The sequence below is a fragment of the Chenopodium quinoa genome, unplaced genomic scaffold (assembly GCF_001683475.1).
Source record: "Chenopodium quinoa cultivar QQ74 unplaced genomic scaffold, ASM168347v1, whole genome shotgun sequence".
NCBI classification, from domain to species: domain Eukaryota; kingdom Viridiplantae; phylum Streptophyta; class Magnoliopsida; order Caryophyllales; family Amaranthaceae; genus Chenopodium; species Chenopodium quinoa.
In genome coordinates, this window is record NW_018743858.1 from 2,658,451 (window position 1) to 2,684,898 (window position 26,448).

Here is a 26,448-nt window from a genome sequence, read left to right on the forward strand (position 1 = left end):
TTTTTTGAGGAAAAATATGTTACTAAATTCAAAACCGGGACCTTTCATAGTAATTTCACTTAGGGGGCCTTGTGCGATCGATCACCTGGCACATGCTCAAAACTACCCTGCTGGCAAGTTGTTGACCGTTTGGATGTGGGAAGCATGGTTGCCCTTTTTTTTTTTTTTTTTTTTTTTTTTTTTTTTTTTTTTTTACTTACTTACTTACTTCTCATTTGCATCAATACATTGCTGAATTAGCATAATCAAAGTACTTAAAGTTTGAAGTTCAACTCTTGTTATATATGCTCTTTCTCGTCTTTACCTGTTATTAATCCAATGCTATTTCGCTTGTTATATTTTAGAAGGAAATGTGGAAAATTATCTTGCAAGCTGCTTTATATATTACTTCGTTCGGGTTTATTCTTGTAAAAGAGTTTGATTTACATAATGGAAATTCTGAAAAGCCCATATCATTTCTCTCTATTGTTTTACATCGTTTAATTTCCGCAAAAAGTCTACTACTTTACCTATACTACAATTCACCCCCCTCTTGTAGTTGCTATCTAAAACTTCATACAATTTTTTGAAGGCTTCAAAATATATTTGCTCTACTATAAGGAGCAGAATGAAAAGTGAAATAATCGGAATTTTGAATTTCTGAATTTTCAGCTCCATTGCAGAAGTGGCAGCCAAGATGATGCAGAACCTAACACCACGCCCACCCCCACCCCCCCCCCCCCTCCCTCCCTCCCTCTCCAAGATGAGCAAAAATCGAGACATGAAAGTCCAAACCCAATATCTGTGAATATCCTGAGGTGCTTATTGAGCATTTTCTTAAGATCACATTGAAGAACAGGTTGATCTGAGCACAGAAAAAGTTTCTCCCTTTGCTGCATTCTCCTCTCCAGACATAAATTATTACATTGAGCTTCAGGATGCGTATAATATATGGCCTATATTTGGTAGAAGAGATATTGATCTGTATAAAAATCTGTACTCAGTCAATGCTAGTTCACTTGTTGCAAACAGAAAAACATATTCTTTGTTCTTAAATCGTCAACTAAGGTAAGTTTATTCATTTTTATGCTTATTGTCTTCTACACAATGTACTCGATGGTTAGGTCATTGTGGATATTGCTAAACCATCTGCATCTTCAGAAATACTCATTGTGAGACAGTAATTGCACTGATGCAAAAGGTACTGGAAACTGTCTTTCCTTGGTTGTAACAATAGCATTTGAACTTGATATTTTACTCTGCAATAATATAGGATGTTAATGTGCTGCAAGTGTGTTGTATAACTAGATATACCCCTTCAATGATCTGTAATTCCATGAGTACAGGCAACAACAAAATGTTGGGGGACACCAGCTAAATGCTACTTATAACAATTAAACATTTTGTACTACAGTTACCTTACCACCCTAAATTTGGAGGCCGAGTCACTTTCACCATATTTCTCTTATCTCACATTCTAATATTTGATTCTCTAACAAATCACCCTACTTAGACACTCTATATATTTCAACTAAAACTCCACACGGAAGCAAGTATTCAGCCCAGACTCATACAGGAGGCAGCAGTGGGGAATTTTCTGCAATGAGCGAAGCCTGACAACCTAAATCCATTTCGTAAATTTCAAATATCATAGTGATTTTGTATTTTAATGCAGTAAATGTTCTACAAATACACTTTCTTGGAAATAAATAGTAAAATCCTGCAAATAAAGCAAAAACAGCTCCCATAGAAAGTACACAATGGAAGTGTGCAACCACTTACTAAGTGTCGTGTTTCATTTGGCTAACTGTCTTCTCTGTTTTTTATGTGACTAAAAAGAAGGGGAAGCACTTTTCAATAGTTTTGCTCAGTAAACAATCCAGTGATATGTAATAAATTCTATAGCTTTACTTATCTATACATTTTCAGGATTTGCTTTTCCATATATTTCAAACTAAGTAAGCCCCCAAACACTAATAAAATTGCTAGCCTCCATTTCATACGGCTTTAGAAATTTACAGGCTTCAACTAGAACAGAAACTCACCTTGTTGATAAGAATTATAGGACATCACATTTTATCTACACCACAATATGTTTTGTTTCACATACTCCATATTAAAGATCTCATTTCAAAACCGATTACAGGATAGGAACCACATTTAATCAACTTTTATCCCATTGTATTACACCTAAAAGATTCATCTATGTCGAATTTCTCAAATCTTCCAATCCTGTTAGACAAAGGCAACTTCGAAGAAAATTGGTAGAGCAGAGCGGCTAATATGCCCATTGCAACCACTGCAACCAGGACGTTGCAGTACACACTACCAGCAGATGAAGGCAGGGGGAAGTAGATCATGAGGTGAGATTCCAGATACAGTAAACCTGAAACTTAAATGACAACCCAATGCCACACAACTTTCTACTGTAAATTCGAAGACATTTACAACACATTGCCTTGACAGTGATGTACATAAGCTGAAAATTTCTGCATTTGCTTACACTAGAGTTGGAAAGGGGAAAAAAAAGTCGCATATACAGCATAAGAAAGATCAGTACTTTTCAGAGACTGGTCTTGAAGGAAAGAGTCTCAAGAGAAATGTTAATAACGACCATAGACAGACCAGAGCGACAAAATAGAAGGTCACAGACACTGCTGCTAAAGCTCCGCTTCTCTCTACCACTTCTTGGGTAGCCTCAACCCCACTCATTACAAATCTCAAGCCCTCAACGTAAGTTATAGCTCTAGTTAGTTGATAGAACCTATAAACCTGCCAAGAAAAGTAACAGTCATAACTCATAAGGGAAAAATAGGTAAGATAAGAAAAGATCAGAATTAATTGAAGCAAACAGATACCTCGAAGATAATGGGAACTAAAGGCCAACAGGCTGATCCTCGTTTATCAATAAAAGCCTCAAGTGCATACTGAGCCAGATAACCAACTAGCAAGGGAGTAACTGCAACAACAGCATTCATGCCAATCACTGGCCATGTGGCGTAAGTTACCGCTATAGGAGCAATTACCTTCAGACCCATGGCAAAAAAAGAAGTAGATAGGTGTCCCTTCAGACCGGTTATGAGGCTCCATCGTTTTGCACTAAATTGAAGATATGGCCTTTGGATACGATCAGTTATTAATAGGAAGATTGCAATACCAGAATAGAACACAGCTTCACTAGAAAGGATACCAACAATCTCTGTTTTGTGACATAGTAGATCGCAATTAGTTGTACAACTATGTGAGGACTTAGTACACAAACCATATATGAATAATTGAATACTGCAAGAGAAGAGGTCGACTAAAAAAGAACTCCTTTCGTGAACTAATGACCATTAATTTCTAAATTACTATAATGATTTGTGATGGAAGTCTCTCGTCAAATTTATCTTGACAACTAAAGAGCACTTGAATTGACAAAAAATTAATTTGTTCTAGTAACAAGCAGATGAACTATACTGGATAAACACTGCAATGTTTGAGAACAAAATGTAAGTTAAAATTTTGGGAAAAGGAGAGTAGATAGCTTAGTGAAGAGTCTACAAAATCACCAACTTGCACAAACACGACACAATTGTTTAAGCATATTGTTCGGTAAAGTATGCAAGGGAAAGAGCTATCTCTATAGAGTCAGCTTAAATTTGTCAACAGCCCTGCATGATTATGATGTTCTGGCATAGTGGCATTGCCAGTGCATCAAGTTCTATCAAATTATAACTTTGTGACAATACACAGTAATAAGCAAGAGCCGTAAAATACTTATACAAATCTACAGACTACAATAGTTTGTCCTGCAAACTCTAATTTTAGACATTTATGTGGGTGTCATGCTAGCACTAATCTGCAGACTGCAATTTCAGTCCTGCAAACTCTAAATTTTAGACATTTATGTGGGTGTTGTGCTAGCACTCGTGAATGCATACATATCAATTCCTGCCAATAGTTCCTAGTTAAACTATTATTGACAATTGGACAAAATGAAAACAAGCACTAGACAGTAGACATCAAATATATCAACCTATTTCAAACAAATAGCATGAGGAAGTTACCTGCAAGGCCTCATTCTTGAAAACACCATCAAATGCATTTGATAATATTATTGGAGGGAGTATCAAAGATAGTATCAGAACAAGCGGTTGCAAGAATCCAAATCACAGAAACCACCATCATCCTTATATGGGGATGAAGACAGCTTGCTCTCTTCAATAGCATGGTGAGTTAACCCATAAAACGAAACCGAGCCCGATTTCCCTCCAAACGGTTCAACACTGTCATACTTAGAAGAAAGCTTTGATTTCGCAGGCAAATCAGAATGCACCTCAGGAATATTAGCATTACTCTTTGAGGGAACTTCCAATATCTCATTCGAATCAGAATGTAATGCATAAATCCTAGAGACTTCCTTTACTCTTGGCAACAGAGAATCCTTAACCCCCCATTTCAGATTAGAGATTGCATATGCTGAAGAAATTAAACCATAATTAGACCCCAGAAAACTGAACTAGCAAGAAAATTCAGAACAAATTGGCCAAATTATAATCAAGTGGGCAATAAAATGAATTATGAAAGCAAAAATTAACACAATATTATCACCCCATTTCGAATAAGAGATTGCATGTGCTGAAGAAATTAAAACCACAATTAGACTTCAGAAAATTAAATTAGCAAGAAAAATTCAGAACAATTTTAGCTAACATATGATCAAATGGCAATAAAAAAAAATTAAAGCAAAATGAACACAACATTTGAACATTATAACCCCATTTCGAATTAGAGATTGCAAATGCTGAAGAAATTATTCAAATTAAACCATAATAAGGGCCCAGAAAACTAAATTAAGCAAGAAAGTTCAGAACAATTTTAGCCTATATCAAATCAAATGGGCAATAAAATGAATCATTAGAACAACAATATATTATACTTACATTCAGCAAGATTATTAAGCTGAATCTTCCGGTGCCCTGCATTAATCACAGTCGAAACGAACCTATCAAACCCAGAAAATAATAGAATTAGTAATATAATTTTCCATGAAATTGAAGAATTTTCAACCAAATTTGAAAAAAAAAATTACATTTTTTTACAGAGTGGGATTGAGGAATCGTCGGGGATCCAAAAGAACAACAAATGGATTGCAAACCCATTGATTGAATTTTTTAAAAAATTAATTATTTTTGGGTAGGGTTTTTAGGCAGTTGAAGAAGGGTTTAACATTTCTAGTAAAGTGCTTGTGAGATTGAGATAAAGCAAATAGTGAAAAGATGTTTTCATGTTTATTTCCAGAACTATGTTGGCCTTTTAAAATTTGATGTGGAGCCGGGTCGGGTCAAAATATGGATTAAGCCCAATATTAATATATGTGTTTGAAATTAAATTAATGGGTCGGAGCCAATTCAGGTGGGCTACTTCTTTTGAATCTTGAAATCTAGTAAGTACTCCGTAGTAACGTAGTGATATAATGCATAAAGGATTGATTCTAAGTGCAGCTAATTTAGCTATCAATAATTTGGTAGCAATGAGGCTAAAGGTGGAGAAGACGGGAAGGTCTTCGGAGCTGAGAAATAGGAGCCGTTGAAGATCGATATATAATAATAGTAGACAAGTGTAGACTCCTACTAGCCATGCGTGAGCATGGCGTGTCTTGGTCATGTACACGCAGACATTGATGTTAACGCAAAAAAGGGTAATTAAGCTTATTGCATTCAAATATTATTATAGCCTTATGGTGTGGTTGCTTAGTTGTCACTATTCACCTATATGCATCTTATGTTAAATTTAGTTAGGCTAAAGAATTATCAAAGCAATATTGGGTTTCATGGGTGGGCCAATGACCATTATGTTTCTATCATCTTGGTTCTAAACTTCTAATGGTGGATGCCTCTTGTGGTTAGGTAGGGGCTGGCTGTAGGCACCTCCTTGAGCTCAAATGCTTGAGGTGATAGTGGGAGATTAATGCATGCGTCGATCAGTGTCTAGCCCCCTGATTACATGATAAACTCATGTGTCGATCAATGTAAACTAATGTTTTATATATAGGAGCTTTATACATCATTTTTCCTTTAGATTAAGGAAAATGAAGTAGTCAATTAAAAAGAAAGTTGATTAAACACCTCAAATTAGAACATGCAACGAGTTAGTTTCATATTTTTTGTAAAAAAAGTACACATATATTAAACAAAAGAACATAACATTAACATAAAATATTATTTTAGAAATTAAATTGATGATGAATAAAAGCACACAAACTGATTAGGGGATTTTGCTCCCACCAATCGGAATGCGCCACGTGGGCCAATCAGGTCCTGCCAAGTGTCCCCCAGTTGGAACTGTCAGGGCTTGCCACGTGGCACGCGCTTATTCGTCCACCTTGGACCTATTATGTCATGACACGTGGCATACTCCATGCCTAATGGAGAAAACCGGCCACCCAGGCCCAACTTCCGAGGGAAGCCCAATCAGCCCTAGGTTAACCTAAACCTAGGATTGGCACGTTTCCCAAGGTTATAAATACCTCCCTTAATCCTCATTAAGGGGAGATTACAGAGATAACAGGCTGATCACGCTAACAAAGCAGATTACCTACATTAAACACTCTCACCTAGAGAGACCCAATCACTTTAATTTCCGCATTAATTACTCCTTAATCAAGTACTAACTTGACCGTTGGAGGCGGAGCTCCCACCACCAGGAGTCTCCGTTGTTTTGCAGGTACAGGCGTCCGGTTCCAGTCTCGGAATTGTAACTCTCCCGCAGGACATCAGAAAACCCCGAAACATTTGGTGCCGTCTGTGGGGAGAGTACTTCTGAGATGGCATCCAAGTCTGTACCGACTCCTGAAGAGAAGCGTCCCCTAGACGAGAACATCTCAGTCGGACCACGATACTGAGAGTGAATTTGAAGTTGAAGCTCACACAGGCTTCAGACGGGACCCTAAGGGCCCGACGTACCCGTCATACCGAAAGGAGGGAACGGGAACATCTTCAAACTGGAAGTGAGCCAGCAGGCGCACCGCCTGTTCGGCAGCAGCCGACTGATGGGTCTGCTCCCATCACAAGGAACGAACTCATGACCTTCATGAGGGACTTCAAGGGAGAAATTCAAGAGTTGATCAAACAGAAGCCGCCTGCTCTGGACAAGGAGCAGTCGGCTAAGAAACCTTCCACTACACTGAAGAGGAAGCCAGTTCAAGGGCGAGAGGCGACTCCTCATCCTAAATCTAGGAAGCGGGAGCCGACTGCCCTTGATTTCACAAAATACCGTTTTCCTACTCCAGGAAATAGGAAACCTGTTCGTCATATTCAGGCGGACGGGTCGAGGAAAACATACACAGACGCTCGGCTACGGCTAGAGCAGAAGAAGAGTGACCGATTGTCAGAGTCGGCCTCTACTTCAAATTTCCAAGACAGTCTGCGAAATACCTCAATGAGGCATACGCAGTCGTATCATGAGAGTCAGTCAGGTGGCACCTCCCGTCAGTCCGGCTTTCATAGCGACCAGGCGGTACCAAACTTACCGTTTGTGGCGCAACAACAGTATTTTTTACAGCCACCTCCGTTTGGTGGACATGCAGCAAAAAACGTCCAACCTATGGACTGGCAGCTACGGTTGCTTAGACTTGGTGAACAGCCGTCGGCCTTCTCCAAGGAAATTACTGAAGCCGCTCAGCCGGCCAAAGTGAAAAAATGTATTAGTAGGCGCCTATGACGGCACTACTAACCCAGAAGACCATCTTATGGCCTTCACCAACCTGATGTACCTTCAAGGGTTGGATGATCCCACTTGGTGCAAGTGTTTCCCAGCGACTCTCAAAGGGATCGCACAACAATGGTTCGGCAACCTGCCGACTGGTTGTGTAAATAGCTTCAGGACGCTTGCTTACTTATTCACCTCCAACTTCGCCATGAACATCCCTGCGAAGAAGACGACCCTTGATTTAGGAACAATTCAGCAGGGCGAGAATGAGGGGCTTCGTTCTTACATCAGGCGGTTTAACCTGATGAGAATACAGATTCAAGGGTTACCGGATGAAGTAGCCTATACTGACTTTTTCAGAGGTCTCAAGGACGGGTCGACCTTCAAATTTGATTTGGTCCGAAAGAGGGTGGCGACTCTTCAAGAGGCCTTGATTGAAGCGGAAGCATATATACAGGTGACTGATCTTTGTACGGTAAAACAGTCGGACGGGAAAAGGTCCGACAAAAGAGAAGGACGACAGAAACAGTCGTCAAACAAAGATGAGAGGAGAAAAGAGGTATGGGCGGCTGATTCCTCTAAACAGCCGGCCCAGAAAAAGAAAAAAGAATTCAAACCATACTCCCCAAAGTATGCGTTTAACGAGGATAACTAGTTTATCCTAAAAGAAATCAAGGGACGGATCTCAATTGAGAAGCCGGTCCCCATGAAGGGTTCTGCAAACAACCGGAACCAAGAAAAATTTTGTGCTTATCATGAAGATGTTGGTCATCACACCAATGACTGCATCAGTCTCATGCAGTATCTAGACCGCCTGGCTGAGCAAGGTGATCTTGACACTTATGTCAAGAAATCTACGGGAATACTTCCTCAAAAAAGCAGTCGACCAAAAAGAATCAACAGGCCGACAGCTCCGATACAGATGATGCAGTCGTCTACACCATTGCAGGCGGCTTCTCAGGAGGCGGCCCCACTATTAGGGGCAACAAAGACAACATCAGACGGTTAGATGTAAATTCCGTTCACCAAGAACGGCCGTCCAATTATTCATTTCCTGAGATTATCATCACTGAAGAAGATCTAGGAGGGGTAAGAGGGCCGCATGACGACCCTATCGTTATTGAATGTAAAGTGGCCAATCAGAGAGTTGGCCGAATCCTCATAGATACCGGAAGCTCCTCAGATCTCATTAGTAGCAAATTTCTGTCGAAACTAAAATATCAGACTGATTGCATACATCCGGCATCCCACCCTTTAGTAGGGTTTGGAGGAGGAGTCGTCCACCCACTGGGACGAGTGGATTTACCCATCCGTCTGGGCGAAAAAGGAGAAGGACGACACATGGTAGTCCGGTTCCTCGTAGTAGAAGAACTCTCGGCCTACAACATGATTCTGGGACGACCAACCCTGAATAATTCCAAGGCTGTTATAATCCCATCTCTTATGTTGCTCAAGTTTGAGAGGGATAATGGAACAGTCGGCTCCTAAGGGGAGATCAGAGGATGGCCCGAGAGTGCTATCTCTCGGATGTCAAGCCCACTGTTATGGCCACTGGGTCGACTGGTGGAAAAACAGACCTTGACAAAGTCAAGGAGAGTGCGCCTGTTCAAGAAGCAGGCGGCAAGAAGAGAAAGGCATCCCAGACAGGGGCTGCAAGAAAAGAAAAAAAATAGCAATCATTGGCAGAGGAGAGTTTGGATGAATTCCGCCCTCAGCCGGCTGGTGAGCATACGGACTTGATCTTAGACGACTCACGTCCTGAGCGAACAGTCAAAGTTGGGACGACTGCTCTGAGAGACCTTGGTGACGACTTTCACAAACTATTGAAAGAATACAAGGACATCTTTGCATTCGAAGTCCATGAAATGCCAAGCATTAGTCCTAATCTGGCGGTACATAAACTGGTCGTGGATCCGAAAAAGAAGCCGGTACGGCAGAAGAAGCGAAACCATGGCGAAGAAAAGAAGTCAGGCGGCAGCCGCCGAAGTTAAAAAATTACTTGATGCAGGGTTCATTCGGCAATGTTACTTCCCAGACTGGGTTGCAAATGTGGTGCTTGTTAAAAAGCTGAATGGGACCTGGCGAATGTGTGTAGACTACACAGACTTAAACAAGGCGTGCCCCAAAGACAGATACCCTCTGCCTAAAATTGATAACCTGGTCGACTCAACAGCCGGCCATGCTTTGATGAGCTTTATGGACGCCTACTCTGGTTTCCATCAAATTCCTTTATGGAAGAAAGATCAGGAGAAGACGGCCTTCGTCACTGATCAGGGGTTATACTGTTACACGGTCATGCCGTTTGGTCTTAAGAATGCCCCGGCTACCTTCCAGCGAATGATAAACACTGTGTTCTTTGATCAGCTTGGGAGAAACGTCGAAACATACATTGATGATATGATTGTCAAGACTAAACTTCAGAAAGATCATCTGTCGGACCTCCGAGAAACTTTCGCCACACTCAGGCGGCACCATGTCATGCTCAATCCCAAGAAATGTGTCTTTGGAGTTGACTCTGGGAAATTTCTCGGATTCCTTATCAATCAGAGAGGAATAGAGGCGAACCCTGAGAAGGTGCAGGCGGTCATTGACATGCAGTCGCCTCGTACCATCCGAGAGGTTCAGAAGTTAACAGGTTGTCTGGCGGCCTTGGGAAGATTTCTAAGCCGATCAGGCGACAAATGCCTATACTTTTTCCAGGCAATTAAGAAAAAGGCAAGGTTTGAATGGGGGCCGGATGCTGAGGCCGCCTTCCAGAAATTGAAAGTTCACTTGCATTCCTTGCCGAGGCTGGTCAGCCCTTTGCCCAAAGAAGTACTCTACATGTACCTGCCCGTCTCTAATCATGCGTTAAGCGCTGTTCTCCTTGCTGAAAGAGACGGCTGTCAGCTCCCGGTCTACTTTGTTAGTCACGTACTGAAAAATGCCGAGTTGAGGTATCCCATAGTGGAGAAATTTGGTCTTGCACTCTTCATGGCTGTTAAAATGGCTGTGGAGCAGGCGTCATATGTCAGTCGCCGGAGGGCGACAGGTACGAGTATGCTCTACGCTTCAGTTTTCAGGCCTCAAACAATGAGGCAGAATATGAAGCTTTACTAGCCGGAATCCGCATGAGCAAGGCGGCAGGGGCAAGAAAAATAGACGCCTGTTCTGATTCACAATTGATAGTGAGTCAGTACAATGGCGAATACGAAGCAACCCATCCGGCCATGATCAAGTATTTACAGGCGGTCCGACAAGCAGTCGGCTCCCTTGAGGATTTCCATCTGATCCAAGTGCCGAGATCAGAAAACAATCAGGCGGATGCACTGTCAAAATTAGCATCATCCGCCTCCTCTGATACTCCTCGAACTGTTTTTTTGGGAAGTAATGGAGAAGAGAAGCATCGAGGAAGACCCTATTGGAATCCTAGACAGAAGCTCAACCTGGATGGATCCAATCAGGGCATATCTGACAAAGGGTACCCTGCCGGATGATCATCAACAGGCGGCAGCACTGAAAAAACGAGCAACCTGTTTTGAAATAATAAAGGGAGAACTTCACAAAAGGGGGTACCTTCAACCCTTCTTAAAGTGTGTTACTCCAGAGAAGGGACGAGAGATACTAGACGATCTTCACTCTGGTTACTGTGCTTCTCATATAGGCGGTAGGACGCTTGCTCAACGGGCAAGGCGGCAGGGCTACTTTTGGCCTACTTTAGAAGCAGATGCAATGGAGATGGTGAAAAAATGTGACAAGTGTCAAAGGTTTGGCAAGCTAATTCACTGTCCGGCTACTGACCTTACTACTATTCATAGCCCACTACCGTTTGCTAAGTGGGGCATGGACATTCTGGGTCCATATACGCCTGCTACAGGCGGAATGAGGTACATACTTGTTGCCGTCGACTACTTCACTAAATGGGTAGAGGCGGAGGCTGTAAAGGGAATCAAGACGAAGGATGTAATTTCATTCATTTGGAAAAATGTCATCACTCGGTTCGGGGTTCCCATGTCTATGGTTTTTGATAATGGTCCCCAATTTGAGACGCCTGTTCTCAAAAGCTTGTTGGGTGACCAAGGAATTGCACACTACTTTGCATCTGTTGGCCGTCCACAAGCAAACGGCCAGGTAGAAGCCTTTAATAAAATCATCTCAGACAGTCTTAAGAAAAAGATTGAACGAGCAGGCGGCCTATGGGCGGATGAATTACCACATGTTCTCTAGGCCATTAGGACGACTGAAAAAGGGGCGACTGGAGAAACTCCATTCCTCCTTACTTATGGTGCGGAAGCTGTTCTTCCAATAGAACACTACGAGCCGACTCTTTGAGTAATGCTAGATGACGAAGAGGCAAACTGGGAAGCCATGCGCCTGGCATTAGACTCACTTCCTGAAAGGAGGGGCAATGCTGTCTTGCGCCATGAAATTTACCGCCTGAGAATGACTAGATCATACAACAAAAAAGTACACAGGCGTCCACTCAAAGTGGGGGACTTTGTACTTAGAAAAATGGAAGCAGTTGGTAGGGCTAATGAGTCTGGCAAACTAACTCCCAACTGGGAAGGACCCTACCGAATCTGTGAAGAGGTCAGGGACGGTACCTACCGGCTGGAAATACCAGACGGACAACCGTTGCCTCGAACTTGGAATGTAGATAATCTTAAGAAATATTTCTTTTGAATGATGTAAATAATCAAGGGCTACTTAATAAAAGTTTGCACTTAATATTCAATTTTGTACTAAGAGGGGCACGCCTACTAACAAATAGTCGGCTTCTCTCCATGTTTAAATTCTAACTTAAGAGGGGCATGCCGTCTGTACCTTTACAATCGGCTACTCTCCATTGAGTATTTTACTCTCTTCAGAGGGGCATGCCGCCTGTACTTTTACAGTTGGCTACTCTCCATTGAGTTTTACTCTATTTTCAGAAGAGCATGCCGCCTGTACCTTTACAATCGGCTACTCTCCATCGAGTATTTTACTCACCATAAGGGCATGCCGTCTGGACACATAGTCGGCTACTCTCCATAGAAGAGGGCCGACTGGTTCCAAACACACAGCCACCCCACTTATACTTAGCTAAAAAAGATTAGGGCTTGGCCGACCCTGTGCCTAACAGGCGGCTACCCTCCTTTTACTTAGCACCTACGTTCACCAAGAACTAACCAAGGCCACAGGCCGAATGATCAGACCAGGCGCCAAGCCAACTGATCAAATCTTCAAAACTAATACGACATGTCCCTCTGGATGAAATTCGTCGCAGAGAGCAGCTCCCTTTTGGGTGGAACATTGCTCTATAAACTAATTACACGGCACCTATACGACTGCCCCCAAGGGCAACCACGTAGCCGTTTTTGAGACAAGGATAACTGTATCACTAACCAAACCAGTGGTAGCAGTTGACATCTGAGTCGGATGACCGCCTGTATTACTTGGGATAAATGCAGGGGGTACCTCTTGAGTTAATAGCCAACAAACATTGGCGAATCAAGGGGTCTAGCCGTCTTCCGCCGCCTGGTACCTCTACTTCTCAAGCAAGAGTGACGGCGACTGAGTAACACCAACGTTAACTCATAGTCACTCCCTCAAACTTAGTATGGAACCTAAAAGGTTTGAGTAGACCGCCTGTTTTTTGGCAAACAGGGGCAATCAAACCCCTATTCCTACTAGGTAACCTCTTGAGTTAATAGCCAACAAACATTGGCGAATCAAAAGGTTCAGTCGGCCTCCGCCGCCTGGTACCTTTACTACTCAAGAAGGAGTGACGACGACTGAGTAACACCAAAGTTAACTCATAGTCACTCTCTCAAACTTAGTATGGAGCCTAAAAGGTATGAGTCGTCCGCCTGTTTTTAGAAAACAGGGGCTCTCAACCACTACTCCTGCTAGGTTAACAACCTATGAGTTAAAAGCCAACAAACATTGGCGAATAAAGGGGAACAACTGGTACCCACCGCTTGATACCTCTACGACTCAGTTACTTGGCGACTAGGTAACAATCATGTTTACTTGGTCAAACCACTTTCCTACTTGGTTAATTTTACAAATGACAGGACCGCCTGCCTAAAGGGGATCCAGTCTTTAAAATGGTTCGAATACCGATTGGATAAATGGCCGATTGATCGTCTAGCCTGGAAACAGACAACCAGTCGTCCAGGGGCATAGGCGGCGTGACTAACTATCCGTACCTGTTTGCAACTATCGGCCATGTAAAACAGTCGGTATAGTGTACAATTGGATATCAGAATATTCAATACTTGAACAAATTTGAAGGAAAACAAAAAATTCATTTAAAAGAAGCTGGTCATTAAAGACCGGCAAAATATTCAGAGCCCCGGCCCCCTGGCCGGGTAAATACAAAACAAACGGCACGCAGGCCGTGGAAAGAATACACAAAGCTTAAGAAGGGGGCAGATCTTCAATATTAATAGCTGCCGCCTGGTCAGCACTCTTCTTGCTGGACTCGGCTTCAGCTGCATCCTTCTTTGATGCATTACCCCCAAGCGGCACAAGCGCCACTACCGGCTCTTCCTCCTCCAACGCTTCCTCCAACGCCTCTTCCTCAGCAGCCGCCAGGATCTCTTGATTATATGTGTTAGAACACTGGCGGTACGTTTTTTCCCATGAGGCAAAGTCGGCATTGGGGAAGAGGCGGCCCCAAGTCATGCGCTGGATTTGAGTAGAGTCTTCCATCATCTCCCGGGCCAGCTCTTTCTTCTCTTGCTCGGCCTTTTCCGAGAACTCCTGAGTAAGACTCTTCTCCTGGGTCACCAGGCGTTCCTTTACGTTGGCCAAGGATTTCTCCAAGGCTTCGTATGAGGACATCTTGTGGCGAAGAGGTCTCAGCTCGGTCTTGAGGTTGTTGATGGTCGCCTCCAGCTCGCCATTCCTCTTCTGAGCCGCCTCTAACTGAGCCCAGATAGCGGCGGTAGCCTGCGCCTGATAATAAAGAATATCAATGGTCAGAACTTCATTTTGGGCAATTTGAAACATTGCCTTATCACAGTTAGAGGCGGCCATAGCTTTTGCAGCCTTTACCTCTTTGTTCTTCCAGTCAAGCGGCTTGCGAAGGCCGTTCACCCGGAGCAGGGCCTAAGTAAAAAGGGGAACAGGCGTCAGTTTCCAAAAAAAAGAAAACAGGCGTCCTGGAATTCAAATACTCAAAAATATGCTAAGTATACCTCAGCAAGGACCCCTGCAATCCCGTCTAGGTCAAGGGTGCCGACACCCCTGACCGCCTCCCTTTTAGCTGGAGGAACGGCCTTGATCATAGACTTGGCAACCTCTACCAAGTCAGGCTCCTGAGGGTCGGCTGCATCAAGCATAAACAAACGGATTAGACCTAGTAAAAAAGGGAGCAAGTCTAAAAATTTACAAGGACAACTTCATACTTCTAGGCGGCCCAGCTGGAGTTTTAGAAGAAGTGGCCGGCTGTTTCTCAGCCGCCGCATGTTTCCTGGCAGAACCAGGAGAGCTCGCAACAGTCGTCCTCCGGGCCTTGGGGTCCGGCTGTTGGGAAGAAGAAGCTCTTGGAGAGCCCGTCTAAAAAAGAAGAAAAAAGTCAGTATATGCATAAACACAACTCCAAAAAGAGGGTGAAAGGTTCGAAGCCCACCAAGGGTGCCCCCTTGTTGGGGGAGTCGGTTGAAGCTTGTTTCATGATGGAGGCCCGCAACATGGCTGCCACAGTCTTGGAGGCGGTAATTTTGCTCATAGCGTCCGCTGCAAAAACAAACAGCAAAGTTAATAAAAGTTATAACAAAAATGCACGGAACTGCAGAGTATTCAACAGGCCGACTACCTCTTGAGGACCGACTGCTGAGGCCACAGGCGGCCAAAAAGTACTCGTCGTAGAGCCATTTGAAGCTCGGGACGCAGTGCAGGGGTACTTGCTCTCGTACCCCTGAAGTAGAGTCGACCCTCGACTCTACTTTAAAGAGTCCTTTATCCAGGATCTCTTTCTTAGCTTTGGGGGGAACAGGCGGCATGCTGCGGCCGCCTGCAAGAAGGGGCGGATTCCTGTTCCACCTGTTGAGGCGCTTGTTCAGCTCTGTGTCTGAACTCTCAATGATGAAGAAGGTGCACCGCCAGTCCTTCCATTTGTTTGCTTTACCTCTCGTCATGAGGTAGCCCCTGTGGCTCGTCAATTGATACCAGCCGGTACCGCCTGCCTTAGGGGTCTGGCTGAGGTAGTTCATGTGGGCGAAAGCCTCGAAGCTCGGCTCCACCCCGTGCAGTTTGCACCCGGCCACATAGCCGAGTACGTTGACCCAGGAGTTCGGGGCTAACTGCCATAACCCCAACTCATACCCATCCAAGATCCGCTGAACAGCCGGATGTAATGGGAAGCGCAGCCCAGCCTTGATGGCCGCCTCGTAGCAGCCAAAGAAGGCGCTATCATAACTGGTACCAGCCGGCCAGACGACTGTGTCTTCTGGATCTGGCACGAACACTAAAAAGTCGGGGCCCATTGTGTGGTTTGCGATAAAGCTCTCCACTTTCTCTTGCATGGCTGTGATCCGGCCCCGAGGTACCGTGCAGTAGTAGGGGGTATTTTGCTCTCGGTAAGAGGCGGATGGTTCCGCCCAATTGTCCCCCTTCTCAACTGCGTGAGAAAGCCTCGCCTCTTGCAGGCGACTGTTTTTCTCTTCAGTGTCCAGAGAAGCATGGCCAGAAGAGATAGACTCGGAATCGTCCTCTGACGAGTCCGAAGAGGACGACTCCTCCCCTCTCCCGGAGGGGCCCGCCTCCTCTCCTTTAAAAGGAGCAGGAGAGAATGAAGAATTGTCAACTGAGAAATGGGAAGGGGTCACTTTGATTCCTCCCTCAGAACAGCCGGCTTTCAAGCCGCTTTGTTTCACTTCCACATCTGGCGCTTGGTCAGATGTTTCACTAATCGGCACCCTGCGGGAGGAGCCGTCTGAATTTGAGAACCTAGCAGTCTTTTTTGTTCTGGCCATCATGTTCTGCATAGACACAGATACAGTCGGACTTTGTATAAAGAGCAAAGATGGGTCCGGAAAAGGGCAGGCAACACTCCTAGTCCTAGATTCAGCCGTCCCCGGTGACCGACTGATCACTAACCTAGGTCGTGTCGTGTGCTTCCGTGGTGCCATTTCAAAAAAGAATAAAATAAAGAGACAATTAAGAGTAAGAGAACCGACAGTTACCTGAACGAGTGACGATTGATGAAGTTCTGAAAATCCTTTGCAGTCGGCTTGTCAGAGCAGGCGGTAGGCAGAAAAGTCCAAAATGTCAGAGCAAGTTCAGGGGTCCGAATGTTCTCTCACAAAATTCTCGAGTGTGAAAATGACTGAAGTCAACACTCCTTTATATAGGCGAAGTGAGAAGGCGAAGGGTCACTTTCAAAATTCAAAATTTGGGCGGGAGAATCTCTCGGCCCTTCGCCGAGTGACACCTGTAGCAGGTCGTTGCCTGTTACAGTTCGACACCTGTCACAGGTAACACGTGACCAGTCACGTGCCACCTGTGAGGGGCAAATGATTAGGGGATTTTTCTCCCACCAATCGGAATGCGCCACGTGGGCCATCAGGTCCTGCCAAGTGTCCCCCAGTTGGAACTGTCAGGGCTTGCCACGTGGCACGCGCTTATTCGTCCACCTTGGACCTATTATGTCATGACACGTGGCATACTCCATGCCTAATGGAGAAACCGGCCACCCAGGCCCAACTTCCGAGGGAAGCCCAATCAGCCCTAGGTTAACCTAAACCTAGGATTGGCACGTTTCCCAAGGTTATAAATACCTCCCTTAATCCTCATTAAGGGGAGATTACAGAGATAACAGGCTGATCACGCTAACAAAGCAGATTACCTACATTAAACACTCTCACCTAGAGAGACCCAATCACTTTAATTTCCGCATTAATTACTCCTTAATCAAGTACTAACTTGACCGTTGGAGGCGGAGCTCCCACCACCAGGAGTCTCCGTTGTTTTGCAGGTACAGGCGTCCGGTTCCAGTCTCGGAATTGTAACTCTCCCGCAGGACATCAGAAAACCCCGAAACACAAACAATAATAAAAAAAACGAATAATTTAATATCAGAAAAAACATACAAAAAAATCATCATAAAATCACATAGCATCACTTAAAAACACAAAAATTACATTTTACATGATAAAAACAAGATATAATATAATAAAGCACAAAATATATTGTTTTACCTAGTTGCATGTAACTTACATACGACCAAAAAGCACAATACATTATTTTACCCGATTTTATGTAGATGATTTACCTATAACCGGGTATAACTTCTTCCAATTTATAACTATAACTAAAGTAATAACTATTGACATCACTTTTATCTATATGTCAGTTGCTCATTAAAAATAAAATCCGTCAAAACTATTAGTGGCATCATCTTTTAAATTTTCCTTTCAAGATAGAGACTTGGAAAAGTAGACTATGTACATTTTCTTAAAAGTTTTTATGATTAAATTGACTAATTAAACAATTTCCTATGGAGTTTAAAAAAAATGGTTAAATTAAGTGCATCATTATAAACAAAAATGCAAAAATTTGATTACTAAAATTGTACTCCCTCCGTCCCTTTATTTTTGCCCCATTGTCATTTTTGGGGTCAAATTTTGAAAACTTTGACCATAAATTACCGTTAATCTACAAAAGATAATTTAATCATGAGTGGTCTTGTTAGATTCGTCTCATTGTATATTTTATTAATATCACGTTTTTATAATTTTTATGTGTATGAAAATAAAAATATAGACGTTTTAATACGCGTCTTAAATACGATGTACAGTGGAATGAGACAAAAAAAAAATTTAGGGATGGAGAGAGTACATCTTACTAACCTAGTAGGATTAACACAATGTGACCCTTATTACGGATGCGAAAATTGCCAACCAATTGTAAAAATAGAAGTGGCTTACAAAACTTGGCAGGCGTCTCTATTAATCAAGTACCTAGGCTTGAAGGTACAAGTTCCCAAGTGGTTTCCAATCCTCCTCTTTGAATTGAAAAAACAAAAGTCAGCTTCTTGCCCTCCCAAGACCAATCTCCACAATGGCTGCTTTGAAAAGTTAACACCGTGTATTCCTCTTCTTTATTGAATTTCATACTATTTTAAAAAGTCTTACTCAAACACCTTTCACAATCATCTATTCAATTCAATGCCTGCCTAAACCTTTCCTCACTACGGTCCAACTTTGTCCCCCTAATCTAAATCTCGATATACCTTCCGTCCCTTAAAGCTAGTCTTAATTTATCCCTTTTTTTTCTCTAATATTTTTTTAAATAAAATTAATTTATTTTCTTTTAAGTGTTACACTTATTAAATGCGGTACAATACAGTAAAATATAATTACACTACTAATTGGTATAAATTATACGGAGTAAAAAATTAATATTTAAATAGTAAAGTTCAAAGTATATATTAAAATAATTCTAACAAGTATCATCAATATAAGTCCATAACTGTATTTATTCTTGCTAGTTGGCGGTCGCGTGCTACGCAAGCGTCAACCAACTTTAAAAAAAAAAAATATTTACTCTTTTTTTCTATTATTAATTGTCCGTATACGTAATTTAGTGTAAAAAAATCACTTTTGCAAATGCATCTTTTCATATATTATGTGTATAAATTATTTTAAATAATTTGTCCATTTATATTGCTTAAAATATGAGCAAAGAAGATGTGTACCATTTAAAAGAAAACAGAGGAATAAATATAATATAGATTAATAATTTGATAATATATATATATATATATATATATATATATATATATATATATATATATATATATATATATATATATATATATATATATATATATATATATATAAGACCAGGTTATAATGAGAACCAATCCTATAATAGAAACTAGGAACTAATTTGGACCGTTAGCTCTAAGAGAAGAGGCGCGCAATCTAACGGCCCAAATTAATTCAGACAAATTGACTGAGTTTCTCTCTCCTCTCCTCCGCAATTTTCTCTCTCCTCACCAACGTCATTTTCGTTCTCCTCTACCATTTTCAAGCTCAAATCTTATCAATTCACCTCGAACTTTTGAAATTCATGTTGCTGAAACTCATCATCGTCTTGAAATCTACAATTTGAACCTAGATTTGTGTAATTTTTCGATACAAATTAAGTAAAACCCAGATTTGTGCCATTTTCGTTCTCCTCTGCCATTTTCGTTCTCCTTTACTCCATTGACGCGGATTCTGAGCTTTCCCTATTCCGTTGAAGCATCTTCTAAGGTAAGATGTTTTATTTCTCTCTGTTTTGTAATCATTGATTTTCGATTTCATTATCTATCGTTAATTCTTAAATCAAACTCTTTGAATTTCTTCATACGTTCAATTTTGATATCAAATTTACATTTTACTTTACCGGTTATTCAATTATTGTTGTTGATTTCTTAATGCACACTAAGTGCTTGACAAAATGCCTCAATGAATCCTATTATTTAATCAATTGCAAAATGCAGATAGAAACAAAGTAAAAGTAAATCAATTATATTTTATAGTAAATTGAAAAACAGACATTGTGATATATAACATATGAGCTATCAAAATCAAAGGGCATGTAGATTTTGGAATTCTTCTGTTGCAAATCAAAGTGAGATGGATTAATTGTTGAATGTGCTAGAATTTTGGAGTTCTTCTGCTGTAAATCAAATTAAGACGGATGAATTGTTGAATGTGCCGAAATTTTTTGCATAAATAAAGACCAATGTTATGTTATAACTTTAACAATTTAATAAGTTTAATGGTAGATGTTGTTGTTGCTGTGTTTGTTGTTGTAGATAACAAGGGGTTTTGTAGACTATTTTGTGTTGTTGTTGTGGTGTGGTGTAGGTTAGCGTTAGGTTTGGGGTGTAGGATAAGCTGGCAGCAAGATTAATGAGAGGAGACTGTTAAGTTTGTATAGGCTGAATCTTTATCCTAGACTAGAAGTGGCCTTGAATATAATTCCACTTAAAGTAAACTAGATATCTTTTAAAGTAGACCAATCTACTCTCAAAGTAGATAATCAAATAGATTATGGTTGAGGATTAAATAATCATCAACCATAAATCTGAATGCCATTGGCTTATGTTCTGCTGCTGAATTTTCAATAATTTGCAATGCCTGCTGGGACGTTGCTGAACGGGAGGTGCTGCCCTGCTATTGGTGCGGTGAAGATAAATTCTGATGCTCACATTGGTGCAGACGGATTTCACCAAATGTAGTCATATTCGTCGGGCGGGTAATACATTAGCACACCTTATTGCTAGATACGATACTAGTGAGTCGATGTTTGTATGGTTTGACAATTTTCCCCAAAACTTTTTAACTTTGGCGTAACTTAATAATATTGCTCACCTAACGTTTCTTCAAAAAAAAAAAGTAAACCTATTAGCTCAAGTGGTAGAGCACTATGCGGATGCATAGAGGTGTAGGTTCAATTCCTACATAGGTTTTCTCTAAAAGTAAATATAAAACACTATTGGCTAGTTAGAAATATTGTCTACATAACATTCAAAACTAAATAAAAAAAAACTCATAATGTAAATCAAACTATCTTTAAAGTAAATAGAGAAATTAAAAAGTAATTCAAAAAACATCTCTAAAGTAATTTAAAATAGCTCGAAAAGAAATCAAAAGTAAATAATTATATCTCAAAAGTAAATCATAATAGCTTAAAAGTAAATAAAAAGCGATAAAAAGTAAATTAAAATAGCATCAAGTAAATAAATAATATCTTGTAAAAAAGAAGTAAATAAATAATATTAACTCAAAAAAAGTAAATTATATCTACTCAAAAGCAAATTAGTAAACTTAAAAAGACGGGTCAAATTAGAGCATGGGTCAACGACATCCATTCAGTCTAGGGCGGACATATCTTTAATTAGGGCGAACATATCTTTAATCCTTAGATAAGTGAGCTTGAGTTTCTAGTAATAAAAGTAGATACAAAATAAGTTAAAGTAAATAAATTATTTATTAAAGTAAATAGAAATGAAATTCACCTTCTCTACTTCTAAAATTAGGAAATTGCTGTGAAGAAATGCTTATTGACAGTCTCCAATTGCTATGAATGCTTAAATACGTAGTATAAGATTATGAACCTACGTGGGATTTGAACCCACATCTTTTGTGCAATTGCACAATGCTCTACCGATTGAGCTAGTAGGCTTGATTAGGGGATTTTTATCCACCAATCACCGTTTGACAAGTGGACCAACCAGGTTCCGCCACGTGTCCTTCACGTAGGCCAATAGGAGCCTGCCACGTGTCAATCACAGATACGTCCTCTACGGACCAATTGAGACACGCCACGTGTCCACCCATGCCAAATGGGAAAACCGGCCAACAAGGCCCAATCCTGTTTAGAGGCCCGGTCAGCCCTAGGTTTACCCTAAACCTAGAGAGTGGCACGCTTCTCAAGACTATAAATACTTAATTAATCCTCATTAAAGGGGATCAAGCAATTAATCTCACCTGAAGAACGGAACAGAACAGAAACGTTACGGAAGACACTAATAACCGGCTGATCTCGCTAACAAAGCAGATTACCTACATTAAACACTCTCACCTAGAGAGACCTTATTACTTTAATTTCCGTATTAATTACTCCTTAATCAGGTACTAACTTGACCGTTGGAGGCGGAGCTCTCAGGAGTCTCCGTTATTTTGCAGGTACAGGCGTCCGGTTCCAGTCTCGGAATTGTAACTCTCCCGCAGGACATCAGAAAACCCCGAAACATTTGGCGCCGTCTGTGGGGAGAGTACTTCAGAGATGGCATCCAAGTCTGTACCGACTCCTGAAGAGAGGCGTCCCCTAAACGACCCTCAAGTTCAGTCGGACCATGACACCGAAAGTGAATTTGAAGTTGAAACTCATACAGCTCCAGACGGGACCCTAAGGGCCCGACGTACCCGTCATACCGAAAGGAGGGAACGGGAGCATCTTCAAACAGGAAGCGAGCCAGCAGGCGCACCGCCTGCTCGGCAACAGCCGACTGATGGGTCTGCTCCCATCACAAGGAACGAACTCATGACCTTCATGAGGGACTTCAAGGGAGAGATTCAAGAGTTGATCAACAAGAAACCTTCCACTTCACTAAAGAGGAAGCCAGTTCAAGGGCGAGAGGCGACTCCTCATCCTAAATCTAGGAAGCGGGAGCCACCTGCCCTTGATTTCACAAAATTCCGTTATCCTACAGGAAATAGGAAACCGGTTCGTCATATTCAGGCGGACGGGTCAAAGCAAACGTTCACAGATGCTCGGCTACTGCTAGAGCAGAAGAAGAGTGACCGATTGTCAGAGTCGGCTTCTACTTCAGACTTTCAAGACAGTTTGCGAAATGCCTCGATGAGGCATACTCAGTCGTACCATGAGAGTCAGTCAGGCGGCACCTCCCGTCAGTCCGGCTTTCATAGTGCCCAGGCGGTACCAAACTTACCATTTGTGCCGCAACAACAGTATTTTATGCAGCCACCTCCATTTGGTGGACCTGCAGCAAAAAACGTCCAACCTATGGACTGGCAGCTACGGTTGCTTAGACTTGGTGAACAGCCGTCGGCCTTCTCCAAGGAAATTACTGAAGCCGCTCAGCCGTCCAAAGTAAAAAATGTACTAGTAGGCGCCTATGACGGCACTACTAACCCAGAAGACCATCTGATGGCATTCACCAACCTGATGTACCTACAAGGGTTGGATGATCCCACTTGGTGCAAGTGTTTCCCAGCGACTCTCAAGGGAATCGCACAGCAATGGTTCGGCAACCTGCCGACTGGTTGTGTAAACAGCTTCAGGACGCTTGCTTACTTATTTGCCTCCAACTTCGCCATGAACATCCCTGCGAAAAAAACGACCCTTGATTTGGGAACAATTCAGCAGGGCGAGAAGGAGGGGCTTCGTTCTTACACCAGGCGGTTCAACCTGATGAGAATACAGATTCAAGGGTTACCGGATGAGGTAGCTTATACCGACTTTTTTAGAGGTCTCAAAGACGGGTCTACCTTCAAATTTGATTTGGTTCGAAAAAGGGTGGCGACTCTTCAAGAGGCCTTGATTGAAGCAGAAGCCTATATACAGGCGACTGATCTGTGTACGATAAAACAGTCGGACGGGAAAAAGTTCGACAAAAGAGAAGGACGACAGAAACAGTCGTCAAACAAAGATGAGAAAAGAAAAGAGGTCTGGGCGGCTGATTCCTCTAATCAGCCGGCCCAGAAAAAGAAAAAAGAATTCAAACCATACTCCCCAAAGTATGTGTTTAACAAGGATAACCAGTTTATCCTAAAAGAAATAAAGGGACGGATCTCAATTGAGAAGCCGGTCCCCATGAAGGGTTCTGCAAACAACCGGAACCAAGATAAAATCTGTGCTTATCATGATGACGTTGGTCATCACACCAATGACTACATCAGTCTCATGCGGTACCTAGACCGCCTGGCTGAGCAAGGTGATCTTGACACTTATGTCAAGAAATCTACGGGGAACACTTCCTTAAAAAAGCTGTCGGCCAAAAAGAATCAGCAGGCCGACAACTCCGATACAGATGATGCAGTCGTCTACGCCATTGTAGGCGGCTTCTCAGGAGGCGGCCCCACTATTAGGGGCAACAAAGATAATATAAGGCGGTTAGATGTAAATTCCGTTCACCAAGAACGGCCGTCCAAATATACATTTCCTGAGATTGTCATCACTGAAGAGGATCTAGGAGGAATAAGGGGGCCGCATGACGACCCTCTCGTTATTGAATGTAAAGTGGCCAACCAGAGAGTTGGCCGAATCCTCATAGATACCGGGAGCTCCTCAGCAGCAAATGTCTGTCGAAACTGAAATATCAGACGGACTGCATACATCCGACCTCCCACCCTTTAATAGGGTTTGGAGGAGGAGTCGTCCACCCACTGGGACGAGTAGATTTACCCATTCGCCTGGGCGAAAAAGGGGAAGGACGACACATGGTAGTCCGGTTCCTAGTAGTAGAGGAACTCTCGGCCTACAACATGATTCTGGGTCGACCAACCCTGAATAATTCCAAGGCTGTTATAATCCCGTCTCTTATGTTGCTCAAGTTTGAGAGGGATAATGGAACAGTCGGCTCCCTAAGGGGAGATCATAGGATGGCCCGAGAGTGCTATCTCTCGGATGTCAAGCCCACTCTTATGACCACTGGGTCAAGTGGAGAAAAAACAGACCTTGACAATGTCAAGGAGAGTGCGCCTGTTCAAGAAACAGGCGGCAAAAAGAGAAAGGCGTCCCAGACAGAGTCCGCAAGAAAAGCGAGAAAATAGCAATCATTGGCAGAGGAACGGCCGGATGAGTTCCGCCCTCAGCCGGCTGGTGAGCATGCGGACCTGATCTTAGACGACTCACGTCCTGACCGAACAGTCAAAGTTGGGATGACTGCTCTGAGAAACCTTGGTGACGACTTTCACAACCTATTGAAAGAATACAAGGACATATTTGCATTTGAAGTCCATGAAATGCCAGGCATTAGTCCTGATCTGGCGGTACATAAACTCGCTGTGGATCCGAAAAAGAAGCCGGTACGGCAAAAGAAGCGGAACCATGGCGAAGAAAGAAGTCAGGCGGCAGCCGCCGAAGTTAACAAATTACTTAATGCAGGGTTCATTCGGCAATGTTACTTCCCAGACTGGGTTGCAAATGTGGTGCTTGTTAAAAAGCCGAATGGCACCTGGCGAATGTGTGTAGACTACACAGACTTAAACAAGGCGTGCCCTAAAGACAGTTACCCTCTGCCTAAAATTGATAACCTGGTCGACTCAACAGCCGGCCATGCCTTGATGAGTTTCATGGACGCCTATTCTGGTTTCCATCAAATTCCCTTATGGAAGAAAGATCAGGAGAAGACGGCCTTCGTCACTGATCAGGGGTTATACTGTTACACGGTCATGCCGTTTGGTCTTAAGAATGCCCCGGCTACCTTCCAACGAATGATAAACACTGTGTTCTTTGATCTGATTGGGAGAAACGTCGAGGCATATATTGATGATATGATTGTCAAGACTAAACTTCAGAAAGATCATCTGACGGACCTCCGAGAAACTTTCGCCACACTCAGGCGGCACCATGTCATGCTCAATCCCAAGAAATGTGTATTTGGAGTTGAGTCTGGGAAATTTCTCGGATTCCTTATCAATCAGAGAGGAATAGAAGCGAACCCTGAGAAGGTGCAGGCGGTCATCGACATGCAGTCGCCTCGTACCATCCGAGAGGTTCAGAAGTTAACAGGTTGTCTGGCGGCCTTGGGAAGATTTCTAAGCCGATCAGGCGACAAATGCCTATACTTTTTCCAGGCAATTAAGAAAAAGGCAAGGTTTGAATGGGGGCCGGATGCTGAGGCCGCGTTCCAGAAATTAAAAGTTCACTTGCATTCCTTGCCGAGGCTGGTCAGCCCTTTGCCCAAAGAGGATCTCTACATGTACCTGGCCGTCTCTGATCATGCTTTAAGCGCTGTTCTCCTTGCTGAAAGGGACGTCTGTCAGCTCCCGGTCTACTTTGTCAGTCACGTACTGAAAAATGCCGAGTTGAGGTATCCCCTAGTGGAGAAATTTGGTCTTGCACTCTTCATGGCTGTTAAAAAATTGAAGCCCTACTTTTTGGCACATGCAGTCGTCGTGTATACAGACCAACCTATCAAGCGGCCGCTGACCATCATGAAGTCGTCAGGCCGAATGATCAAATGGGCCATAGAAATACAGAGCCTCGAAGTTACTTTCGAGCCTAGAAAAGCAGTGAAGGGGCAAGCCTTTGCTGACTTTATTGTAGAGATGACTCGTCCTCCTG

General features: G+C 42.6%; 1 protein-coding gene across 1 annotated transcript in view; it reads right to left on the reverse strand.

Moving 5' to 3' along the window:
- Positions 1 to 2,388: 2,388 nt before the first annotated feature.
- LOC110686327 overlaps positions 2,389 to 26,448 on the reverse strand; it is a 32,029-nt gene continuing 7,969 nt past the window's right edge. Inside the window, 6 exon segments of the mRNA XM_021862916.1 lie at positions 2,389 to 2,751; positions 2,838 to 3,156; positions 4,009 to 4,115; positions 4,117 to 4,137; positions 4,139 to 4,440; positions 4,905 to 4,966. Of these exon segments, the coding sequence (XP_021718608.1) occupies positions 2,533 to 2,751; positions 2,838 to 3,156; positions 4,009 to 4,115; positions 4,117 to 4,137; positions 4,139 to 4,440; positions 4,905 to 4,966 (1,030 nt within the window). The 3' untranslated portion in view covers positions 2,389 to 2,532.